This window comes from Cynara cardunculus (assembly GCF_001531365.2).
Source record: "Cynara cardunculus var. scolymus isolate 2C chromosome LG 2, CcrdV1, whole genome shotgun sequence".
NCBI lineage: Eukaryota > Viridiplantae > Streptophyta > Magnoliopsida > Asterales > Asteraceae > Cynara > Cynara cardunculus.
In genome coordinates this window covers 57718516-57740885 of record NC_037529.1, presented here as the reverse complement: position 1 = coordinate 57740885, position 22370 = coordinate 57718516, and the positions used below count along the sequence as shown (strand labels likewise).

Genomic DNA, 22370 nt, shown 5'->3' with positions numbered 1-22370 from the left:
CTAGTGACCTAGGTCGGGGGTGAAGGTCCTCCCGACTCTCTGATATCGTATCACATGTGATTAACTACAATATCTCATATGATACAAATATTCTCATGTTTTTATAAATTTCATCACGTATGATTAAATTAACCAATATAATTTATATTGTAGTATAAATTATATTGCAATATCTACTAACCAAAACTTTATGATATCGTATCACGTGTAATTAACTACAGTATCTCATGTGATACAAATATTCTCGTATTTTTATAAATTTGTTATTAAGTATAATACGAAAATTATGTATAAATATTTATATGTATAGCATAAAAGTAACATATGAATATTTATAACTAAATATTTTAGATGATTTGTATTATTAATAATTAATTATATTATGTAAAAAAAACTTTAAACATCAAATACAACCTCAAGGTAGCATTTGGTATGTAGACATGAATGAACATGACTGGACATGATAGAACTGGACAGGACAAGCAGGTAGGACTGGACGGGACTGGACTGAAGAGAACAAGTGTATGTCTGGTGTTTGGTAGGATTAGGACTGGACGGGACAGAACTAGACAAGTTACCTCCAAAAGTTAATTGATGATTTTAAATGTTATATAATAGTTATACTTAACACATGTGAAGTAAATAATTAAGAATTTAATTTATAAATATTTTTACACAATTTTAATATAAATTAATACATTCATATATAATGATACCAAATTTGAATGAAAATTTTGATATGATTGATGGTAGTTGTGGTGTTGGTGGAGGTAGTAGGTGGAGGTGGTTTCGGTTATGGCGGAGGTGGTGGTGGTCGACGGTAGTAGTGGCGATGGTGGTGGTGGTCGGTGGTGGTTATGGAGGTAGATGCAGTGGTGATTGGTGGACGATGGTGGTTATAGAGGACGAGAAGATGGTGCAGGACGAGAAGATGGTGGACTGTGGTGGTGATGAAGGTTTACAACGATGGAGGAGGTAGTTGTGGTTGATGTAGCGAAGATAGTGGTGGTGGTGATTATGGTGGAGGTGATGTGGCAATGAACGGTGGTGATCGATGGTCGACGGTGGTTGTGGAGGTCGTGGAGGAGGTTGTTGCAATAGAGGAGGAGTTAGAGGTGGCCAATGGTGGTAGTGGTGGTGGTGGTCGATGGTGGATGGTGGTTGTAGAGGTAGCATTGGACAGTGGTGGTCACTGGTCAGTGGTCGACGGTGGTTGTGGAGGTCATGGAGGTGGTTGTTGCGGTATATAAGGAGTTGTAGGTGGCAACAGTGGTAGTGTTGGTGGTGGTCGATGGGCAATGGTGGTTGTAAAGGTGGCAATGGACGATGGTAGTCGGTGGTTATGGAGGTGGTGAAGGAGGTTGTTATAGTAGAAAAGGAGTTGGAGGTGGCGAACAATGGTAGTGCAGGTGGAATGGACGGTGGATCAGTGGTTGACTATGGTAGAGGTGATGATGGACGATGGTTGTGGAAGCGCTGGAGGTTGTTGTTGTAGTGGAAGAGGAGGTGGAGGTGGAGATGGTCGCCGGTAACATCCATTGGTGGCGGTGGCCGAAACTAGCGGTGATGATCATTAAACATATACCATATTAAGGTTATATTAAACTAAGGTGGATTAGTAATATTTTTAGTTTATGTCTCATTATTGTCCCATCTTGTTCCACTTATTTTGGTGGAACAAGAAAAAGTCACTTTTGTCCCATGCTGTCACACCTTGTCCCAGTTCTTATCCTTGTCTCATGTTATGCCGAACATGTGACAGTGAGTTCTTGTTTCGTCCTATGTTGTGCCAAACATGGGACAGTGAGTTTTGTTTCATCCTATTCTGTCACATCCCATGTACCAAACGCAATCCAAAGGTTTTGATTAATAGATCATGTGTCTCGATAAGGCTCGAGAAATAGGACTTAGACACATTTCGCTCAACGACTATCTCACAATGTTTGAACCTCTTTTCTTAGCACCGTATTTTCCACATTTATATATAAACTTTACAACAACATTTAATATATTTTTATTACATTTTTTTTACTTTTAAACCAATTTGATCACGTTTCACAAAAATATACTTTCACGACAAGGAAAACATTTTTTAATGAAAAAACAACGACTTAAAATAAAAAGAGATAGCACGGGGACTGATGCAGCGAGATGCATCGATTAAAAGCAGACTCAACTAGCAACCGAAAGAAATACAAGAAAACGTAAACAAGATTAAACGAACAAACAAACTAACAAGAACCCGAGAGCAATCAGAGGTTCAACTGGGATTTTGAAAGGGAGTCGTAAGCCAACTGTCCCACGGGAATCCTTACAAGAAAAGCATTTAAAATAGTCGTTAGAGCCATAAATAAGAAAGGCAATAAAGTAAAATTACTTGTAATAGTAAAAGAAACAAATAAATATTTTCTTAATTAAATTTTCTAAGCTTAATGTATTTTTTTTTTCTTTTTTTAATTAATACATAACTGATTATTTTCTTAATATGTATCTTATGTGGGAATCTTAAGCCAAACGATAACCTGCCTAAGTTGACGAAGAGCCTTTGAGAATCTTTTTTAGAGGTCACTGATTCGAGTCTTACAAGACCACTGAGGATTTTTGTTCGTTATTTTTAGAGTTCTTAAGATTAGTCCGATATTGATAGAAGTCATTTTCTCTTTTTATAAAATCAGATTCTAAAAGTAATACTGTTATATGTGTGTGTCAACATTTAACACTTTGCTCATCTTTGAATTCATCCAAAACCAGTTAAATTGTTTTTTAAGTATCAGAATTTGGTGTTTTTTATAGAATAATTTACGTAATTAATCATATTACACAACAAGTAACATTCTAAAGTCCGGTAAAAAGAATAACAAAAAAGGGAATATATATTCTAATATATGGCTTTCTTTCTAAAATATTATATGATGCATCAACTGATATAACGCAGGCGAAATATTTCAACCTGATGTTTTGTCGAGTTGTAAAATCTTCAAACTGTAGGTATTTGTTTGGAATTGAGTTAGGGTCATTTCAACCCAACTCAACTCAATGAGCTGATACCTTTTATTTTATGGATTTAATATGATTGTTAAGTTCTTTATTTAATATGTACATTAGATCATTACACTATCATCCTCTGCATATAAATATATTATAAATCTCTTTTTCATCTCTATATAACCTCCTCTTATTATATTCAGTAAAACATATCATATATATGCAAATTAAGAAACATAGTTGCATGTGATTTACTTAAGAACGGGTATGGTTAAGTTGTACCAATTGATTGATGGTAAATAAAAGAATTATGAGTAAAGAAAACATCATATTCAAGATAATAAGCATACGAGAATACATTGATGTACCATAGTTTCAACTCGAGCAACCCGATTAACCTAACACAACTCGTACGGTTTGGGTTGGGTTGGCCGATTGTGTTATGCTTTTGTCTGGGTTGGATTGAGATCTTTCAAACCGCAAACATTAAGTTGAGTTGTTTAAATTCCTTTCAACCCGATCAATCTAACCCATGTTCACCCCTAATAAGTACTGATGCACATATGGGACTCTGATCGAGGACCCGTCCAAACACATTTAAGGTGAGAAAGAAGCACATAAGCCTACGATTGGTTAAGACACAAAGGACAGATTTCCATTTAAAAAAAGTATCGTTTAGGACAAATCTTCATTTGGACCGTCAAAGACCCGAATAAGGTCCAGTCGAACTAGAACTTTATATATTTTAAACAATCTTATACAATTATAAGAAGAAAAAAGAAATGAACGGTTATGATCAATACAAACCCGACCCAAGTATGAAGAACCGATTTACAACTTCGCGACTAACCAGTCTTTGCACTTCAATGATTGAACCAACTTTTTTGGAATTGAGCTAAGGATCAATCTTTGTACATATGTATTCATAACCTAGATACCCTACAACAATTACTACATTAGACCAACCTTTGTTAAACTTTGATGGAGGTTGGACTAAATTATTATGAAGTTCTTATATTTTGGTCAATAGTGTAATAAATAAAATGTTTTGGACCGAAATTTCTAATGTATGATAGTCTAGGGCATTTTTTGTAACTTACTGAAAAAGTTTCATTTCTGGGTGTTCGATATAAGGAAACGAAACGAAACGAAACGAAACGAAACGAAGCTTTCGCATATGCTATCGACTATTATTCACTTTCATAGACGAGCAGGGTCAACGCCAATATTCCAAGCAAATCTTTTGCTTGATCATTTCTTTCGTAAACTTCATCGTTATCATCGGGATAATTGCGGTTCGATTCTTTCATTCATGATGAATGCTGAGTAATTAGTTGATTACTTGCTTACAAATTTGATGTACCATATACATGTTGAATTGAAGATTGTTTTCTATCGCAAAGCTTTCTGTTTTTTGTTATGTTTCTCTCTGGATTTGTAATGATATGTCTGAAGTTGTTTTGTTTGGGTGAAAAAATTGCCATTGATTTGTCAGTATATGTTATGATGGCTTGTTGATGCTGGTTAAGTGTACAATCGTGTTTGAGATCAAAATAATGAAGGTTGTAGTGGATGAGTTTACACTCGGTTTTAGTTATTTTTTTGGAGGATTTTTCTAGCAAAATTTTGTATTATTACTTGTAATTCGTCTTCTCAGTGACCGCAATGGTGGTGCCTGATTGGTTGGAGCTTGTCTCTAAAGGTTAAAAGTTCAGGAGGTCTAGGTTCAAATCCAAGGATTGGTTTGAGCTTGTCTCTAATGGTTAAAAGTTCAGGAGGTCTAGGTTCAAATCCAAAGAGGAATAAAAATCTCCGCCACGGAGGTTCAAATACGGTGACTCCGGGCTATCTGCAAAGCAGGTGGTCGCCATTAGTGGCTCGCATAGCGGGTTGGATACCCAGGTTAATCTAAAGAAAAAAACCGTCTTCTTCTATGTATTTGAACCTTGGTACTAGTTATAGCAAGCTTTTTGACTAGGCACTTTTAGTGGATTTAGGTTTGTTTAAAAAGAAGACCAACACAATGAAATTGGTCAAAAATGCAAGTTGCGTGTGTGCTTGATTGTTAGCATCAATGGTTATTGCTCTAAACAGGCTATGATTGTCAAAACAATTGCTTTAAGGAGTATTCTATTCATACCCCTCCTATAGGGGGTATGTGAGTGAGGAAGGGGGTAAGAAATGAGGCGGTATGTGAGTGAGGAAGGAGGTAAGAAATGAGGCGGTATGTGAGTGATGAGGGGGGTATGCATAGCAACCCTTCGCTCTAAATCATACCTAACTTTTCCCCCCTCAATGCAGCTACTGTTTTGATTATTCTACTATTTTTTTCTATAGCTTTCTGTTTACCAGTCTTCATTCTCTTTCCATTTTCTTAGCTGACACTTCACACTCTTGCACAAGCTGGTGTTCATAGAAACAACCGCTCTACCCTTCAGCTATGCCTGCATCCCACCACCATACCCACTTTCGAGTGGGGTATGCTATATTCATTTGGTTTGGTTTAATTAAGATGAAACATATTTTGCAAAATTAGGTTCAATTCTGTACATTCTAAATCGACGAAAAATTAGATTCAATTTTGTACTTTGAGGGTTCAAATGGATTAGATTTAAATTCCAAATTGACAAGAACTATTTTGAATAGAAAGAAAGATTAATCACTATATTATTTAGTTAAATGGTACTATAGTAGAGAATTCTGACCAGAATAAAAAGTATAAAATCTATGTAATTATCGACATTGAGAAGTACAAAGTTTGAACTTCAAAATAAAAAGTGGACTCTAATTTTGGGAGGTGGGAGTACTGTTTGGAGCAATAGTCCAAATAGGATCTGGGAGAACAAGGTTGAGTAGTCTATATGGGAAAGTATTTACTTGTGGTTTCCTACTCTGAAATCAAGACTGCAATATGATGTGACTATGTTATGGCAAAATTAATTGGCGAGTTTTGTGGGAAATGCAGCTGAACCTCTTATCTTTGTTTTCTTTCAGGAAGATGACATCAAGTAACTACGATGATGATAGGGAAGCTTCTAATTCTAGTAATATCAAGGTACCTGGATAATGAATGCTTCTATTCTGCTATTTTATTTACTTTAAAACCTCCCTTGTATCTCTTTATCTATAACATCTACTTTTCATGTATAGAATTTGTTCTCAACTATTATTAATAAAAATTCCCGTACCTGTAACTCAAGGTAACTTGCAAATCAGGCATCATAGCCCTTACTTTAAGTATTCACTTAGTTTTGTCTCCAAATGGTTGTCCTGCATTGCATCTTTAAGTTATGTTTAGCATAAAATGTACCAGCAAAAAACTCAAACATGATTCAATTCATTAGAAGTTGAATTGAAGTTTAAACATAACTTGATATACATGATAACAAATGTGACATGATTGGTATGATGTTGTTACTCACATGGGCCTAGCTTACTAAGATTCTTATTACTGAATTTGAACAGTCCTGACCTGGTCTCTCTCCCTCTCTCTCTCTACAGGGTAAGGTTGATCCAGCAAAACCAGGATCTCTTACTTGGAAGAGGAAACTGAACAGTGAGGCAAATCCCCTTTCAGAGTTTGGGTTAAGGTTCAAAGAAGTAATCCATCTGGTATGTATGTTATATCAACCTCCTCCTTGCGTAGTTATCTTAGTTCATGCTGTAATATAGTCTTTCAATTGTATGAAGACCTACAAGAGTGAAAATCATATGAAGTTTGCATGCTCTTATATTATGCATTCTAAAACAATGCTGTATGTTTCACTAGTTTTTATGCTGGTTGTATGATGAAAATATTTTTTTTTATTTCCTATGCTTGTATGAGGAGATGGTAAATTAAGTTCGAGAGCTTCCTCAGTTCCTTGATGTATCCAGTTCCACTAATGGTGTAGACTATCAGTGATGTAATTTGTTTATATTTCGTACAAAAAAGAAATGACTAATTGATCTAGAATAGGTTACATTTTTAATGCAGACCAAGGCCTTCTATGTCAATATAGAACATTTACTTTGTCAATAATTCTGACTTTTTTTAACTGTTTGTGTAGGCACCAATAGGATATCGCTTATGGCGTACCATAAGAGATGCTTCAAAGGGAAAAGGAAATGTGGTTCTCTAATTCATATCAATATCTTTAACGAGTACTTTAATCATCACGATACAATGACTTATACCATATTGTTTCAGGGAGCTTTTGTTGATCCTTTCAAGAAACGCCATTTTTCTTCTTGTAATGGTGTTCCTTTAGGTGGTATTGGGTAAGCCCCCTTTTTATAAGGATAAAAATTATATGCTTACTTATCATCTTGTAGCCAGGCTGTCATGTGCATGATACTTCTCCCATTGTAGGGCCTTTAAGGGCATGTGATACTCAAGCCTTTTCTAAAATTTTCCTTCAAAGCCCGACAGATAAACTAAAATTTTCTATCTACTTCTTCATTCCTTAAAAGAATTGAAACATTTGAATCTACTTCATAAAACGATTAAATAGTATTCACATGCCCAAGACAAACATAATGAAAAGGAAAGCACACAAAACGAGATGGATAGATCTGTGATGTAGTTCAAGTAGTGTTATCTTATTGTTGCCCCTTTGGTTTCTATGTGCACAAGATTAGTTATGAACCTTGTAGGTTTGTTACTCCTTTGAACCTGTTGCCCCCTCAAGTTGAAGCTTCTTTGGGTTCCTAGTGCCTTTTGGGTTACCCTTTTCATATCGCCTTCCTAAGCCTTCTTAACATGGTGTACCCTCCTATGGGCTTTAGACCCAAGGTGTTAAGGTGTGGTTGGCCTTTGTAGGTAACCTACCATAATATAGCTTTACTCATACAATCATTTTAGTTGTATTCTTCAAAGATTCCAGAATAAGCTATGGATCCTGATGATTGGCAGTCATCACGAAATCATCTTGAATATTGTACACAAGTCAAAATACTTTGTTAACCTTGGTGCTGATAAGATGTATTGGGATTTAAAACTATTATACCGTTGTAAATGATGTACAGGTATACAAGCTGAAGGAAAAATCTTTCGCCAACTTAAAACCATTGGAAATCCCAGTATGGAAATGGGATCATATCACCATGGACTTCGTGGTGAAATTACCCCAAATCAAGAAAGGAAATGATTCAATGTGGGTTATTGTGGATAGATTCACCAAGTTGGCACACTTTCTGCCCATAAAGGAAATCCATTCAGTTAAAGGATTATCATAACTATATGTGAATGAGATAGGGTCATGACATGGAGGCCCACCGTCAATACTGAGATAATAGATTTACATCTCAATTTTGGAGGAGTCTTCAAAACGAAATAAGTTTGCATCTTAATTTGAGCACAAAAAACCATATCCAAATTGACGGACAGAGCAAACAACCAATTAGAATATTGGAAGACATGCTCCGAGCATGTTAATCAATTTGGGTGCTAGTTGGTAGTTGGGATGACCACTTGCCATTAATGGAATTTTGTACAGCAAGAGTTACCATGTCAACTTAAGACCTGCACCATAGGAATCAGGAACCACCGCTGCTGCTACCACCACCAGTAGTCATTGATATAAGGAGTTTGAATTGAGTGTTTTATTTCTTCCCACCTTGAGTACAAGGTGAGAGCTGGGGGACGGGAATTATTATACCCTCAGTATTGTTGGACGTCAACTTGTCAATTTAGGTAGGTTGTGGTATAACCCGTTAGAATGATTTATTCTAGAAGGGGCCAGAAGTAGTAAAAGGAGTATAGCGGGAGTTTCTGTTAGCTTGGGGAGTAATAGATACAAATAAGTAGAGGAGAGCATCTAAGGAGCGTGTCTGATTTTTGTAGCGGAATTGTGGTGTGGGCTATGAGACCTCCAGCTCCTCAAATTGCTGGAAGTGAATGACAATCTTTCATTACTTGGGACTAATTGTGTCTGATTCACTATTTATCAGTTCCTTTTACATATTTGTGTTTTACTTGCATATTTGCTTGGTTGTATTGATAGATCATTGTATACCAAGTATCGACGCATTTGTATGGTCTGCTTTTGCTAGATCGTGATTGCGGTTCCGGCTAGGTCAAGATTGACCAAGTACGTTTAGTTGAAGTTCCATTGTTTCACTGTCTGGTGCACTCATCCTTCTTGGAGATCCTACTATAGCAGTAACCTTTCCCCTTTGTTATGTACTCTTTTTGTTATTTAAATTGCATGACAGCAGCATGCTCATGAAAGGATTAGGATGGGTGCCTAGCTAATGATTACATGGATGATATTTGTGCTGCTTACAAATAATTGATCAAGGACCTCCATTTATCTCCACATATAGCTATCACACACACATGTAATCTTCCTTTTTTCCCTCTCCTTTCTGGTGGCTGAAAGAACACATTTGCCAGTGCAGGTAGCATCGGAAGGACATATAAAGGCGAATTTTTGCGTTGGCAACTCTTTCCTAAAATATGTGAAGACAAACCAGTATTAGCAAACCAATTTTCAGTAAGCTTTTTTTTTTGGTGTCAAAGGTTCATTATGCAATATCCTTTGTGCTACTCATTATGGAAATTGTTGTACTGTTTGAAATGTTCGTGTATGAGAGTCATACTTTTTTTGTCCCTCACAATTGGATATCCTTCTACTATAAGTTTCTTCTTTTGAGGTGCAATGGTGAATTGGCGATGGCGTGTTTCTCCTTCCAAAAGAGATATTGTAATGCATTTGGATGGTTAGATGTATTGGTTTGAAAACTCATTTTGCTGGGTAATAGATACATTGGTAGTTATTTTTTTATAACACATTTCGAGGGGGTATATATAGGATTCTATATTTCATAAACTGATGACATGCATGAGAGCCATAGAAAATGGTAACATACACGTTCAACATGTACGTGAAGCCGTGAAGGTATTCAGACCTCATTTGAAAGAAAGGAGGTTTCTACTACTATAGTAGGTTATATACTGCACCTCAACTCTTGATCTGTCACTACAATTTAATTTTGGCAGAAATGAATTATATTGATTGAGAATCTCAAAGAGATCCATAATTAAGTTGCAAATGCCACATTTGCTTATATACAAATAGACAGGGCCGATGGAATTACTATTGGCTTACCTAACATGTGCAAGGGAACTTGTTCATGACTGCCTGTATCTCACGCTTTGAAGAATGAGTGCTGATAAATTACAATTGAAGTTGCACGGTAGATAAAATTCACAGAAATTTAAGCTTATTGAAATATCATAGAATGCAATTTGGAGAAATAAACAAGTTTAGAAAATAGTAAGCTGTAAATCCACCTTTTTCTTCATCTTGGGATTTCTTACTGCCAATATATTGGCGATCACTCTTCATCTTACAGTAGTATTATTCCTGCACAAGCATTACAATGGAAGCCAAGAAGATTGTCAGTTTGCCATTCCCTTCAACTAAAAGTTGCAGGGTAAACGATAAAGTTGTATTTTGGAGGTGCGTATAGATGTGGATTGGCACGAGTTAGTTGATGACTTTGAGAATGGATCAGAAAATGCAAATTACCCTTATCAATTAAATCCATGTAGTTTGTGTGGCAACAAGTTGTTCATGAGGTGTTAGTTACATATGTAAATTAAACAATTTATACAATACAACTAAACACAAATATATCAACATTTAACCGTATGTTAAATTGATTGACACAAAAAACAAGCTAAGAAGCGTCACATCTATAATAATAAGAAAGGTCATTCTGGAATACTGAATTTGAATTTAGATATTTAAGTGTCAAAGCATATATTCACTAAAAAATAGAAGTTTAGTGTCACATGTAAGAACTTAACACCTGCCCTACTCTTACAAGAAAAACTGATACACTGTCACAATAGAGTAAAAATGTAATCATTAAGCACATACTGTGGTTACCGATGAGAAGAGGAAGAAGAATGGAGGGGAACAAAAAATAAAAGAAAAGTAAACAAAGAGGAAGCAGAAAATGACTTACCGATGAAAGGAGCCACAGATTCAGCCCGTGAAGAAAACATTACTCTAATTCTAGTTCATCTAATTCAATCATCTGCCATATAGGTCTTAAATGGGTTTGTATATTGTTTTATTACTCAAAAGGTAAGTTTCTCCATTTAAATTTGTTTTATTGGGCTAGATGTGATCCCACCACCTCCCCTAAGACATCCTTTAGGGTGAGTCGATGACATGCTAATGCCACTGCCAGGAAGCCAAGTCATTGCTATGGCAAAGCCATAGCACCTATGGTTCATTTACTTGTCAGTGGTTACTCAAATTTGATAGTTTTGCCTTCTGAAACAAGTTCTAGCCTCTTAGAGATAATATATTTAGTTTATAAAGCTCATGTGAATTCATCTTTGAAGGCTCAAGAGAGAGGTTGGATAGATCACCAGTAGAAGAATTAGACCAAAGACTAGGATACATCATGGGTAAACATTCCAAAGGTGAATGGAGCCTTCTATTTGACCAGACTATCACAAGTAACCAACCATTTCACCTGGAGAATGTGTATGTTTAAACATTATTAAACAAATTTATGGAGTTTCCTTACAGCACAGAAGTTTTCATCCACAATACATGTACCTTATAAATGGTGTCAGTGAGGTTATCATGATTCTAATGTATTTTGAACACATCATGTGTTGGCTTGAGGGATACTGAGATAGATCACATTTCTAGTCTATTTGACACAACCATGTGTTTGTAGCATCATTCTAGAATTAGTAGTTATATCCCAAGAACATATGGATGAGTGTCCTTCCAATAGTGGAGGGCGTCTTCTTTGATTCACAACCCTGTAATTCTGTCTATGATTTCGTCAGTGTGTGCAGGTGGATATTTTTGGTTTGTGTCTACAAGATCCATTCTGAGGCTGATACACATTCCTTATCACTTTGTTTAGGTGTTTGTATCACGACCAAATGGAAAGAAGTATTCGACTGTTCTCTGTCCACCAAACCCAGAAAAGTATGCAAATTTTCCTTCTGTCCTGAAGTACTCATACCTTTTGCTCGTATATGCAAATTTATGAAAATCTGTTATCATGCAGAAACATAAGGCAATATTTAGACCACTAAATCTTATACTTGTTCACCAATTTGGATTTTCATCTAAGAAAATTACTATTCTATCCTGAATTCATAAATATATTATATAGATTGTCAAAGTATATGTCTTGACCCTAAGATTAAAAAGGTAACATTCTGTTTTGCTTTTTCTTTGATATATAAATCTTGCTGCATTTGTATTTGTTTTCTCAATTTTTAATATTAGCATTTGCAACAAAAAAAAAATCTATCATAATGTTTAATGACGAAATAAGCAAAAGAGAAGTGGAAGCTTCACCAAAAGTAATTTTATGAAAAAAAATCTTGTTTCCAACTATGTAATGAATTGAAATGAAATTTGGAAAAGTGCAATAGCATAAAAATGGGAAGGAGATTGGTCAAGCTTTAGAATAGAAACTCAAGGGGTTAAAATTGCCCACATGTCCAATGAATATTAAATTGGGCTTGCCAGTAAAGGTAATAGGACTGTGAATATCAATTTCCAATGTAAATAACCAAAAGTAACTATTAAAGTACTAGTGATAAGATTCTTTTCAATAGGTGCGAAAAAATGGGTTTGTGTGACCTCCATAGTATTACCACCTAGGGGAAAAAGGGATGTTAATATACCGGTCTAGCTATTTGTAAGGACTGAAGTTAATTTTGTCATAAATATCTACAAACATAACATCTTGATATATTATATAGGTAAAAGGAAGTGTTATGTGTAAATTTTGAATAAAAGCATGTTTTGCGCTACTCCATTTGATTAGCTAAAATCTGTGATCACCGAGAATAATTTTAGAAAAAAATTGTTGAATTCATTCAATTTTCTATTAAACATATAAAACAACCCAGGTAAAGATTGATAAAAAGTAGAAAAAATCAAAAGGCTCTTTTAGTTTGGGATAAAACCAAAATCCAAAAGTCTCGTCGTATTTTGGATATTGTATTCTCTTGACAAATGTTGTTTGATTCTTGTCCTTGTTTTGGCTCTATTATGATGATATTCTGCTTGGGAAATACCTTCTCTCCCTAATTGATAGATAGGAAAATGAGAGAGGAAGATAACACCTTTCATGGTATTCATCTTGTATGTAAGAGTGAATGAAAGCGAAACTGAGGTACTGTGATTAAGCAGAGATAGTTCAGTTCATGGGATTGGATCTTGGGACTGGAACTTTAGTGGACACAGTTCTACATACCATGCATTATACCCAAGGGCTTGGACAGTGTATGATGGTAATTCTCATCATCTTTGTTCCTAAAAGGATGATCACTGCTCTAAGTTCAACTTTCTTGTTGCTCATCAACCTATTCCCTTCAATGTAGGTGAACCTGATCCAGACCTGAAAATAGTTTGTCGTCAGATTTCGCCAGTCATCCCCCATAATTATAAGGAAAGCAGTCTTCCTGTAGCAGTATTTACTTTCACGGTATGATATGTCTCTTACAGAGTTTTATGCGTTCTATTTTTTAACTTTGGCTGGATGAGATAACATCAACCTAGCATTGGCTGTGATCTCCTTTAGCTGTCAAACTCAGGAAAGACTGCTGCAGATGTCACCTTGCTATTCACATGGGAGGTAAGCTTCTTTATTTGCAGTTCTCTTGCAATATCTTACTTATAGTATTGTTATTCCGGGTTTAAATGTCATCATTTTCATAAAGAAATAACATCAATCTCTTTGAAGTCTTATGTCTTGATAAAATTATTCTGACAGAACATTACAAATTTCTGTATGTTGATTTTTTCACTTCTTTCAGAATTCTGTTGGTGGACCCTCTGGATTATCTGGTCATCACTCCAATTCAAAGATGACGTAAGAATTTTGTATATTTCAACCCCATATCGTACATCTATATCTGCTTCCAGATTATTGATTATCTACCTAAATAGTTGATATATTTGGTCATAAATATTGTTCGAGAAAGTGTAAACTTCTCATAATTTATTTTACGTCTTTTGGCGAAGAGTAGCCAGACCCAGATTTTTGTTCTGACCTTTACTTTATATTATCAGGGTGAAAGATGGCATTCATGGTGTACTCCTACATCATATGTAATACTCTTCTTGACTAATTGATCCAAACGTAGTCCTGAAGTTCAATGATTTGTCGTTCCATGCTTCATGTGTCTCATCATGCATGTCAATACAGGACTGTGGATCGCCAACCCCCAGTAACCTTTGCTATTGCAGCACAAGAAACAAATCATGTCCACATTTCAGAGTGCCAGTCGTTCGTGATATCTGGAAACACCCAGGGCTTCACAGCAGAAGACATGTGGCATGAAATTAAAGAGGTTGGTTTAACACTCTTCTGTAAATATGTTGTTCATTACATAGAAAGCAACTGCTTGGTGCTCGCTTCATAACTACCATTCCATCTTACTGTCTCTATGTATTAACTACAATTCGTTTGATTAGCCGAGGTTGCAGGTAAATAATGCTGTCAGAGAATTTTTCTTATGCACTGCTTTCCATCTTGCTTCATCTATTTGAGAGAATACTTTTACTTGTATGCATTTATTGCTGAAATTGATGCTCCGATTTTGAGTAGCTACCCATTTGCTTCTTCTTCAGTCTCTGAGACTTGCTTTGTTTGAAGTAGGTGGAGCACTTGGACCTTTCTTATATATAAGATCCCTATGGTTCACCTATGTCAAATAAGCCAACAAAATGTAAAAATTAAAAAGCCGAAAGTTATAAACAGACATAAACTTTGTTTATGAAGTAAAAGTACTTCATATTGATTACATACTCCAAGTTACCTTATCTTTCTCTCTAGTTATCATGTCAATATTGTATGATCTCAAATGGATAAATATGATCATTTGTCTAAGTGAAAGGTAAGATGGACATAACTGTTTATGTGTATGAATTTTCCTTGGTTAATAGATCATGCCATGCATGTGCAAATGGACTCTTTCATCCATTTTGGAAAGAATTTATTTTCTCTCTACGCCCTGTTGGAAATGTTGCTATTCTTGTAGACAGACTTTCATCTGTGACTTTTATCATTCAGAATGGCTCCTTTGATCGCCTTGATTCCTCTCAACTACCAATGGTCTCAGAACGGGGCTCCTCTATAGGTGCAGCTGTTGCAGCTTCTCTGACCATACCATCTGAGGCAGTGCGTACCGTTACATTCTCGCTGGCATGGGACTCTCCAGAAGTAGTCTTTCCAACCAGGACTTACCACAGGTGGGTGACCAAACCTTATCTGGAACTTTGTGATATATCAAACAATCTAACATGCTTCTTATAAGGAATGTTTTGTTATAGGCGTTACACCAAATTTTATGGTTCTCATGGGAATGCTGCAGACAAAATTGCACATGATGCTATTCTTGGTAATGCATTCTTGTTTATTATGGACTGAAGCCAAATTTGGTCTATGATACTTTTGAATCATGATCCCTATGGAAGTACTTAATATCAATTTGTTTTCCGCATCTCTGAAAAGTTGCTTGTACATTGAAATTTCCAATTTTCTTATCTGAAATTTAGAACATGGTAACTGGGAGGACCAGATAGAAACATGGCAGAGGCCTATCCTTGAAGACAAGAGGCTTCCTAAATGGTAAACTTTAGTTTCTTTTCCTTTTTATTGCCCATGCTCTCTCATCCTGAACTCCTAATGGCTTTTGCACTTTGCAGGTACCCAATCACTCTTTTCAATGAATTATACTATCTCAACTCAGGAGGGACAATTTGGACTGGTAAACCCAATCTTTGTACATCACATTTATCAAATGAAACCAGCTCAAGTTCATCATCTATGTTTGCAGATGGACTACCTCCAGTACACAATTTATCAAGCATTGGGGGAAGAAAGTTCTCAATTGATAGATCTAACATGGATTTTCAGAACAATGGTGATATATCTCATCAAGATGACACTGCTGTTAACGTTCTTCAAAGAATGACTTCAGTACTTGAGGAGATCCATGAACCAGCATCAAAGAACTCGGCATTTGGCACAAATCTTCTGCAAGAAGGAGAAGAAAACATTGGCCAATTTCTCTATTATGAGGGAATAGAGTATCATATGTGTAACACATATGATGTCCATTTCTATGCATCCTTCGCCTTAATCATGCTATTTCCCAAACTTGAACTCAGTCTCCAGCGAGACTTTGCAGCTGCTGTGATGATGCATGATCCCAGGAAAATGGATATTCTATGTGATGGAACTTTGGCCTCAAGAAAGGCCCTTGGTGCAGTTCCACATGACATTGGGATGATTGATCCATGGTTTGATGTTAACTTCTATAATATCTTCAATACAGACCAGTGGAAAGATCTGAACCCAAAATTTGTCCTGCAAGTTTACAGGGATGTGGTTGCCACAGGAGACAAGAATTTCGCACGAGCTGTTTGGCCCTCCGTTTATATTGCAATGGCTTTCATGGAGCAGTTTGATAAAGATGGTGACGGGATGATTGAAAATGAAGGCTTCCCTGATCAGACATATGATACATGGTCTGTCTCAGGTGTCAGTGCATATTCTGGTGGACTATGGGTAGCAGCATTGCAGGCTGCCTCTGCAATGGCACGTGAAGTTGGCGACAAGGATTGCGAGGATTACTTTTGGGCAAAGTTTCAGAAAGCAAGGACCGTGTATGACAAGCTATGGAATGGTTCTTACTTTAATTACGATGACAGTAATGGGAGAGGAAGTTCATCTATCCAAGCTGATCAGTTGGCTGGCCAATGGTTTGTTGCTTTTGATACCCCTTGGTTTAATAATATCAACTAATTTCTCTGTCCCATGAAACATATACAACTTTCCCTTTTGAGATGTCCCATGAAAATTGCAACATCTCCTTTCTGGTGTCTTTAATCTAAAATTACTTGCTTGCCCATCGTCATCATTAGAAAGAATGGATGATATTAACTTGGGATCACTAAATTCTCTCATTTTGTTATTACTAAAGGGTAATTAAGACATTCGGTTGATAGCCAAACATTTCTCTTAAACTATGTTTTGTGTCAAATGTTGCAATTTTCATGGGAGATGAAGTATTTTAGACCATTTAGACGAATGAAATTGAAGGCACTTGGGTAATGTGTTTGTAGGAGTTGATTATATTCACAAAGGGTTTTGAACAATCCCAAAAGTGTACTCTCTCAGCCTTAAATGCACCTTTTCCTTACCCTGACATCCGAAAATGATTTCTTTACATTTCCACCCTCAGTTATAAGCCTTCTGATGCAATTGAAAAGGGAATCGGGGATACTGTAGGTTTCATAGAAGTTTGTATGCAACATTTCGCTAAAGGGGTGTAAAGACGTAACTTTTGTTTGCAATTTAGGGAGTATATTGTGTTAGTTCTAGGGTTCTAATTTTTAGGCTAATAAAGAGAAGGAGATTTCTACTACTTATTGCTTTCAAGGCGAGTGATCTCTATCCTTAAAGCAATTTCGCCCTCACCATATGTGTTTTGGGATTTTGGCGAATTGCTTCTCAAGATACAATGAAGCAACGTATGTAGAACGATTACCAACACTACACTAGTGGTGATAAACCCGGTTGAACTATTGAGTTTCAAGGATTTAAAGAAACTAAGAAGTTGTGTTTCTATAGCAACACAACCCTTAGCAATCTGGTATATGTAAAGAGAAAAGTGTAAAAATCGATTTTTAGTGTCTATGGATAGGTATATATAGGCATAAGCGACAGCTTCTTGAACAGTCACCATTCGCGACGGTTCGAACAGTCACAACTGTTCGAACGGGTGCCAACCGTGACGGTTTAATCTTTTTGCGACGTTTCGAACAGTCGCAACCATTCCAACAGGTGCCATATTTGACACTTGAACCGTTGCATCCGTTCATCACACCCTTTGATGCGAACCGTCGTGTCTATTCACGAAGAGGCACCATTTCAAGGCCAACCGTCGCAACTGTCACTAACGAATTATGGACAATCGGTTTGAAGCAAAAGGGTTAAGGCGGCTACAAGCGACTCGCGGTGACGCACATCAAAGCGCCACATTGCGCCCACCCCCACGGTCGCGCGCGTAAGGGTGCATATTGTGGAAGCCCCATCATTTTCCAATATATTAAATTAATATATAGAAAATGCTTCCCCTTATATACCCACTTGGATTTCACTCTTGCTCCTATGTGGGACAAGGAGAAACCCACCAAAATCATCTTTTCTCTTTTTCTAAAACCTAACCCAAAAAATTTTATTTTTATTTTGAAAATATTCCCAACATATTGTTTTCTGAAAATGCTCTTGTGAGTTGCATGCCTATATTATTTTTCCTTGGAAACTACTAGCAGTAATGTTTCACCACCCTTTCTTCTCGGGGAACTCATTTCCACTGCTAGAAATTGTTAGGATCGTGTTTTGCCTACATATCCTGTGTATATAGCAGGAAATACATATCCTGCATATCCATGCATATATATATGGAAAGTTAAGTACAAGCTCAGTTTGGTTACAATGGAAGTGTAGATGCATATCAACTTGTAATGATGATGATTGCTTCTTGTAGGTATGCTCGAGCATGCGGCCTTTTTCCCATTGTTGATAAAGAGAAGGCCAGAAGTGCACTAGAGAAGGTCTATAACTTCAATGTATTGAAAGTGAAGAACGGTAAGCGTGGAGCTCTTAATGGGATGCTACCCAGCGGAGAACCTGATATGTCATCCATGCAGTCGAGAGAAATATGGACTGGAGTTACTTATGCTGTTGCTGCAGGCATGATTCATGAAGACATGATTGATACAGCTTTCCAAACTGCAAGTGGAGTGTATGAGACTAGTTGGTCCAAAGAAGGACGCGGGTAAGCCTACTTAATGAGCCTTACAGTTTTTTCCTGGGTGATCTACTTTCTGAATCATCATACAAACCAGCTTCTTGCTAAAATGCCAAAAAAAAACTGCACTAAAAAATGAACATTTTTTGGACAGAAAAAGTCAAGTATGATGGTAATTTTTTTGCATTTTGTAGTGTTATGCGTTTTTGCAAGAATGGTGGTCTGTTAGCAATAAAAAATAAAGTATGATCCCTTGGAAAAGTTCGTCCTTTCTACACCAAATTTTTATAGGCTTCCCATGAAAGTTGCAACACTTGACCATCGAATGACTAATATATTGTTCATTAGAATCTTGTGACCAAAACCAGTACTCTTCACGTATACAACAACAATGGCTAATAGGTAATTTGGCATGGAATTTTACCCAGAAGCAACTAATATGGAACTACCCATATTAGAAAGCATAGCAAGTTTTGTTGGATGGATGGAGTACCACATATCGTCTATAAATGGAAATATACACTACAATAAAATTGGTTGTATAGGACGTCATATCATGTCTACGTGTCCCAATTAGGACTTAAGTTTACAGGACCAAACAATTGTGTGTTTTATACATATGTGTTATTATAAGTTGATAGGACCCCTTTGGGCGTCCTAACAAGTTTCTTAAGTCAATTTTGAAGTAAACGTCATATTAAGCTTTTTATATAACATTATTTAAAGAAGTGCCTTACAAAACCAAGTGTCTTATAAAAAAGATGTGTTCATAGGACACTTCTCAAAAGTGTCCTATCAAAAAATATTTATAGGACACATTATTCAACAATCTCCTGAAAACTTGTTAGTATGCTCAAATACATCCCAACATTCCAATATAATATATTTATATAGGACGATCAATTGTTTGGCCCTCTACACTTTAAGTCCTATAAAACAGTCTATTATGACATTTAAACATCTTTGGCGTCCTGTATAGCCGATTTTGTTGTAGTTACAGGCTATCAACAAATAGGCTTCTTTTGTAACTTGTGCATTAGTAATTGACATGACTGTCCTTTCCAACATGCAGCTATGCTTTCCAAACCCCAGAAGCTTGGAACATAGATGGGCATTACAGGTCTCTGGCATACATGCGGCCTTTGGCAATCTGGGCAATGCAGTGGGCACTATCACAACCCAAAACGCCGAACCAGGAACCAAAGCCAGAGGTAAATCCTGAATCTCTCTTTAAGCAACACGCTGGATATACAAGGGTGGCTCGTCTTCTGAAGCTGCCAAAAGAGCAAGATTCCAGAGGCATCTTGCAGATTCTTTTCGACTACACTTGCAAGAAGCTGGTATGAGGTTCTCGGCTTCTGCTTACATTATTATTCTTCTTCATATTGATGACCATGATTTCAGAAACTCCAATCCTTCACATATGAATAAACCCACCATGCTATGGAAAAATCATAATTGCAGATCAAAAGGTTAGGGATGAAGATGTTTTTTGTATATTTGAGTTCACACGTAATATCTACTTGCATACTTACCAACAATTACTCTACATCGTTTGTCTTGCATCATGTGTCACCCCCCCCCCCCCCTGATTGGTTCGTTCTATGGATAGTCATGAATCAGACTCTACCATTGTGTGGGATTTAATGGGTCTGTTTGATTTGGTTTTGGTTAATTTCAAAAGGAGTGAACTTTAAGATGCTATGATAACTATTTAGGTAATAGATGACCATTAGCACACAGAAACATCTTAAGTAACACTCCAAAACTTGATTTTACTCCTTCACTCTACCCATCAGACTCAGGATTCACTCCCAGCTCTATCTCCAACTCCTTTAAGTAAGTGGCAAATTAATATTGGGCATGTAATGAGATAATGGGTAAGCCACAAGGTTTAGGGGTGATCATCTGTTGAAATCCAATGGATTTGGATGGATCCAATCATCCATTGCATTTTGGATTCTACCATCCATTCAATCTAATTCAATTAACATTGGACAACTGATCCAATAGGATAGGATCGGTTCCATCTATTGAATTTTATTATTATTAGTTATTCATTGGATAGGATTGGATCCACCATTTCAACCAATTATTTATACATTTTCCTATTCTTTGGAAAACCCTACATACAGATATAAACTGAAAGCAATATTGTCAGGTATTATATATATATAGGGTCAGGTTCAAATGAAAATCACAAAAAAATGAAAAATCGAGGAACACCTTGGTTTATTCATCTAGACAATATGCACATGTGCATACAAGTATTCGTAAGCAATTTGTCCGGTATGCACACATGCATAAATACCAAGAAACAACTTCAGATACTTGTATGCACATGTGCATATCGTCCAGATGAATGGTTACTATGATGTTTCTTAGTTATTTATTTTTTTAGGGTTTTCCTCTGAATCTCCCTCCCCCCTCTCTCTCTCTCTATATATATATATATATCTATATCTATATATATATATATATATATATATACTAATTGGATGATAATTAAATGGTAACTAGATGAATAATTGGATTGAATCAGTTCAGTTTTATTGGATCATGCACTGCTATCCAAGAACCAACTGATAAATTTGAATGCTAAAATCTTAGATCCGATCTTATCCAATTCTAGTCGTTCGGTTTTAATTTTATTGGTCGAATTAATTGGATTAAATGATTTAAAATTTATGAAGTTGGTTGATAAAAGCAATGGCAATTGCAACAACTATGCACAGGATGTTTAGATCATTTAATGAATGGGAGACATGTGCTTTTAACTTAGGCATCGCACAATTTACCTCATCAAATTAGCGTTAAATTCCAGGATCCCCCTCGTTATAAAAAGGGGTTGGATCAAATACAGAGTTGAGAACCAAACTCTTAAAACAGGAAGTTCTACTGCAATCCAATAATATTTATAAAGAAAACGAGATGCAATGTGTTTATAATTCGAATGGGGTATCACATGATCCACAAAGTAATACAACGAACGTAGAAAATAGTATTACGGAAAGTATAAAGCTTATAATGTTTTCTAGAAGCTTTTTTGTTTTTGGCCAACTTGAAATTGTCATTTTGTAACGTTGGATGTAAAACATTTTTTTGAGTTGAAACTTTAACTTGGCTTGCATTTGAAAATTCTCTTAATTGTTGAAAGATGTTTGCTTTCGATTACGTAATTTAGAGATTCTTGAATCTTTTTTTTCATATGATTTTGTGACTGAGACTTGAATTGGAACTTTTCTTAAACTTATATTATCTTTTGAAGTCATTATTGCCGGAGGTCTTGCAATCATTCTGCAGTTGGATAATCTATATATATATTAAAGAATAAACCACATGTAATGATGTGGCATCTTCTTAAAACAAGAAAATGTTTTATCTTTTTTCTCCTTTTTTCAAGCTTTTCCTACCTCAATATTTGTTTTTGATTTTTAATATTCACATTTAAGATCTTTTAATTAGGTTGTTTCAACCTATTCATGTTCCCTCTAATAATTACTCTTTTAACTCTCATTATTTCTCTCTATTTGGTTACAAATTTTCATTTTCTCTTCAAGGTAAACCTCTATAATAATCTCTCAAT

General features: G+C 36.0%; 1 protein-coding gene across 3 annotated transcripts; it reads left to right on the top strand.

Annotated features, from left to right (window-relative positions):
• Window positions 1-4152: 4152 nt before the first annotated feature.
• On the top strand, window positions 4153-20358 carry LOC112505846 (non-lysosomal glucosylceramidase). 3 transcript variants are annotated; one of them, XM_025109881.1, is made up of 20 exons: window positions 4153-4280; window positions 5980-6040; window positions 6487-6597; window positions 7035-7094; window positions 7175-7245; window positions 9362-9461; window positions 11866-11930; window positions 13152-13252; window positions 13343-13446; window positions 13543-13596; window positions 13778-13833; window positions 14034-14072; window positions 14170-14314; window positions 15037-15215; window positions 15297-15364; window positions 15522-15594; window positions 15672-15733; window positions 15803-16730; window positions 18521-18811; window positions 19857-20358. In XM_025109881.1, exons 2-20 carry the CDS (start codon window positions 5984-5986, stop codon window positions 20128-20130), a joined length of 2838 nt encoding a protein of 945 aa, XP_024965649.1. In that variant the 5' UTR covers window positions 4153-4280; window positions 5980-5983; the 3' UTR covers window positions 20131-20358. The 3 variants fall into 3 exon arrangements, with proteins under 3 accessions (XP_024965649.1, XP_024965650.1, XP_024965648.1); XM_025109882.1 differs by having other exon boundaries at window positions 15672-16730; window positions 18521-18621; window positions 18727-18811; XM_025109880.1 differs by having other exon boundaries at window positions 15672-16730.
• The last annotated feature ends 2012 nt before the right edge of the window (window positions 20359-22370 follow it).

Excerpts from the sequence above, each read along its gene's own strand:
- LOC112505846 (XM_025109880.1), top strand. The coding sequence starts at position 5,984 with ATGACATCAAGTAACTACGATGATGATAGGGAAGCTTCTAATTCTAGT. Across the intron at positions 6,598-7,034 it reads TCAAAGAAGTAATCCATCTG|GCACCAATAGGATATCGCTT; the intron begins GTATGTATGTTA and ends CTGTTTGTGTAG. Across the intron at positions 13,447-13,542 it reads TAGCAGTATTTACTTTCACG|CTGTCAAACTCAGGAAAGAC; the intron begins GTATGATATGTC and ends GATCTCCTTTAG.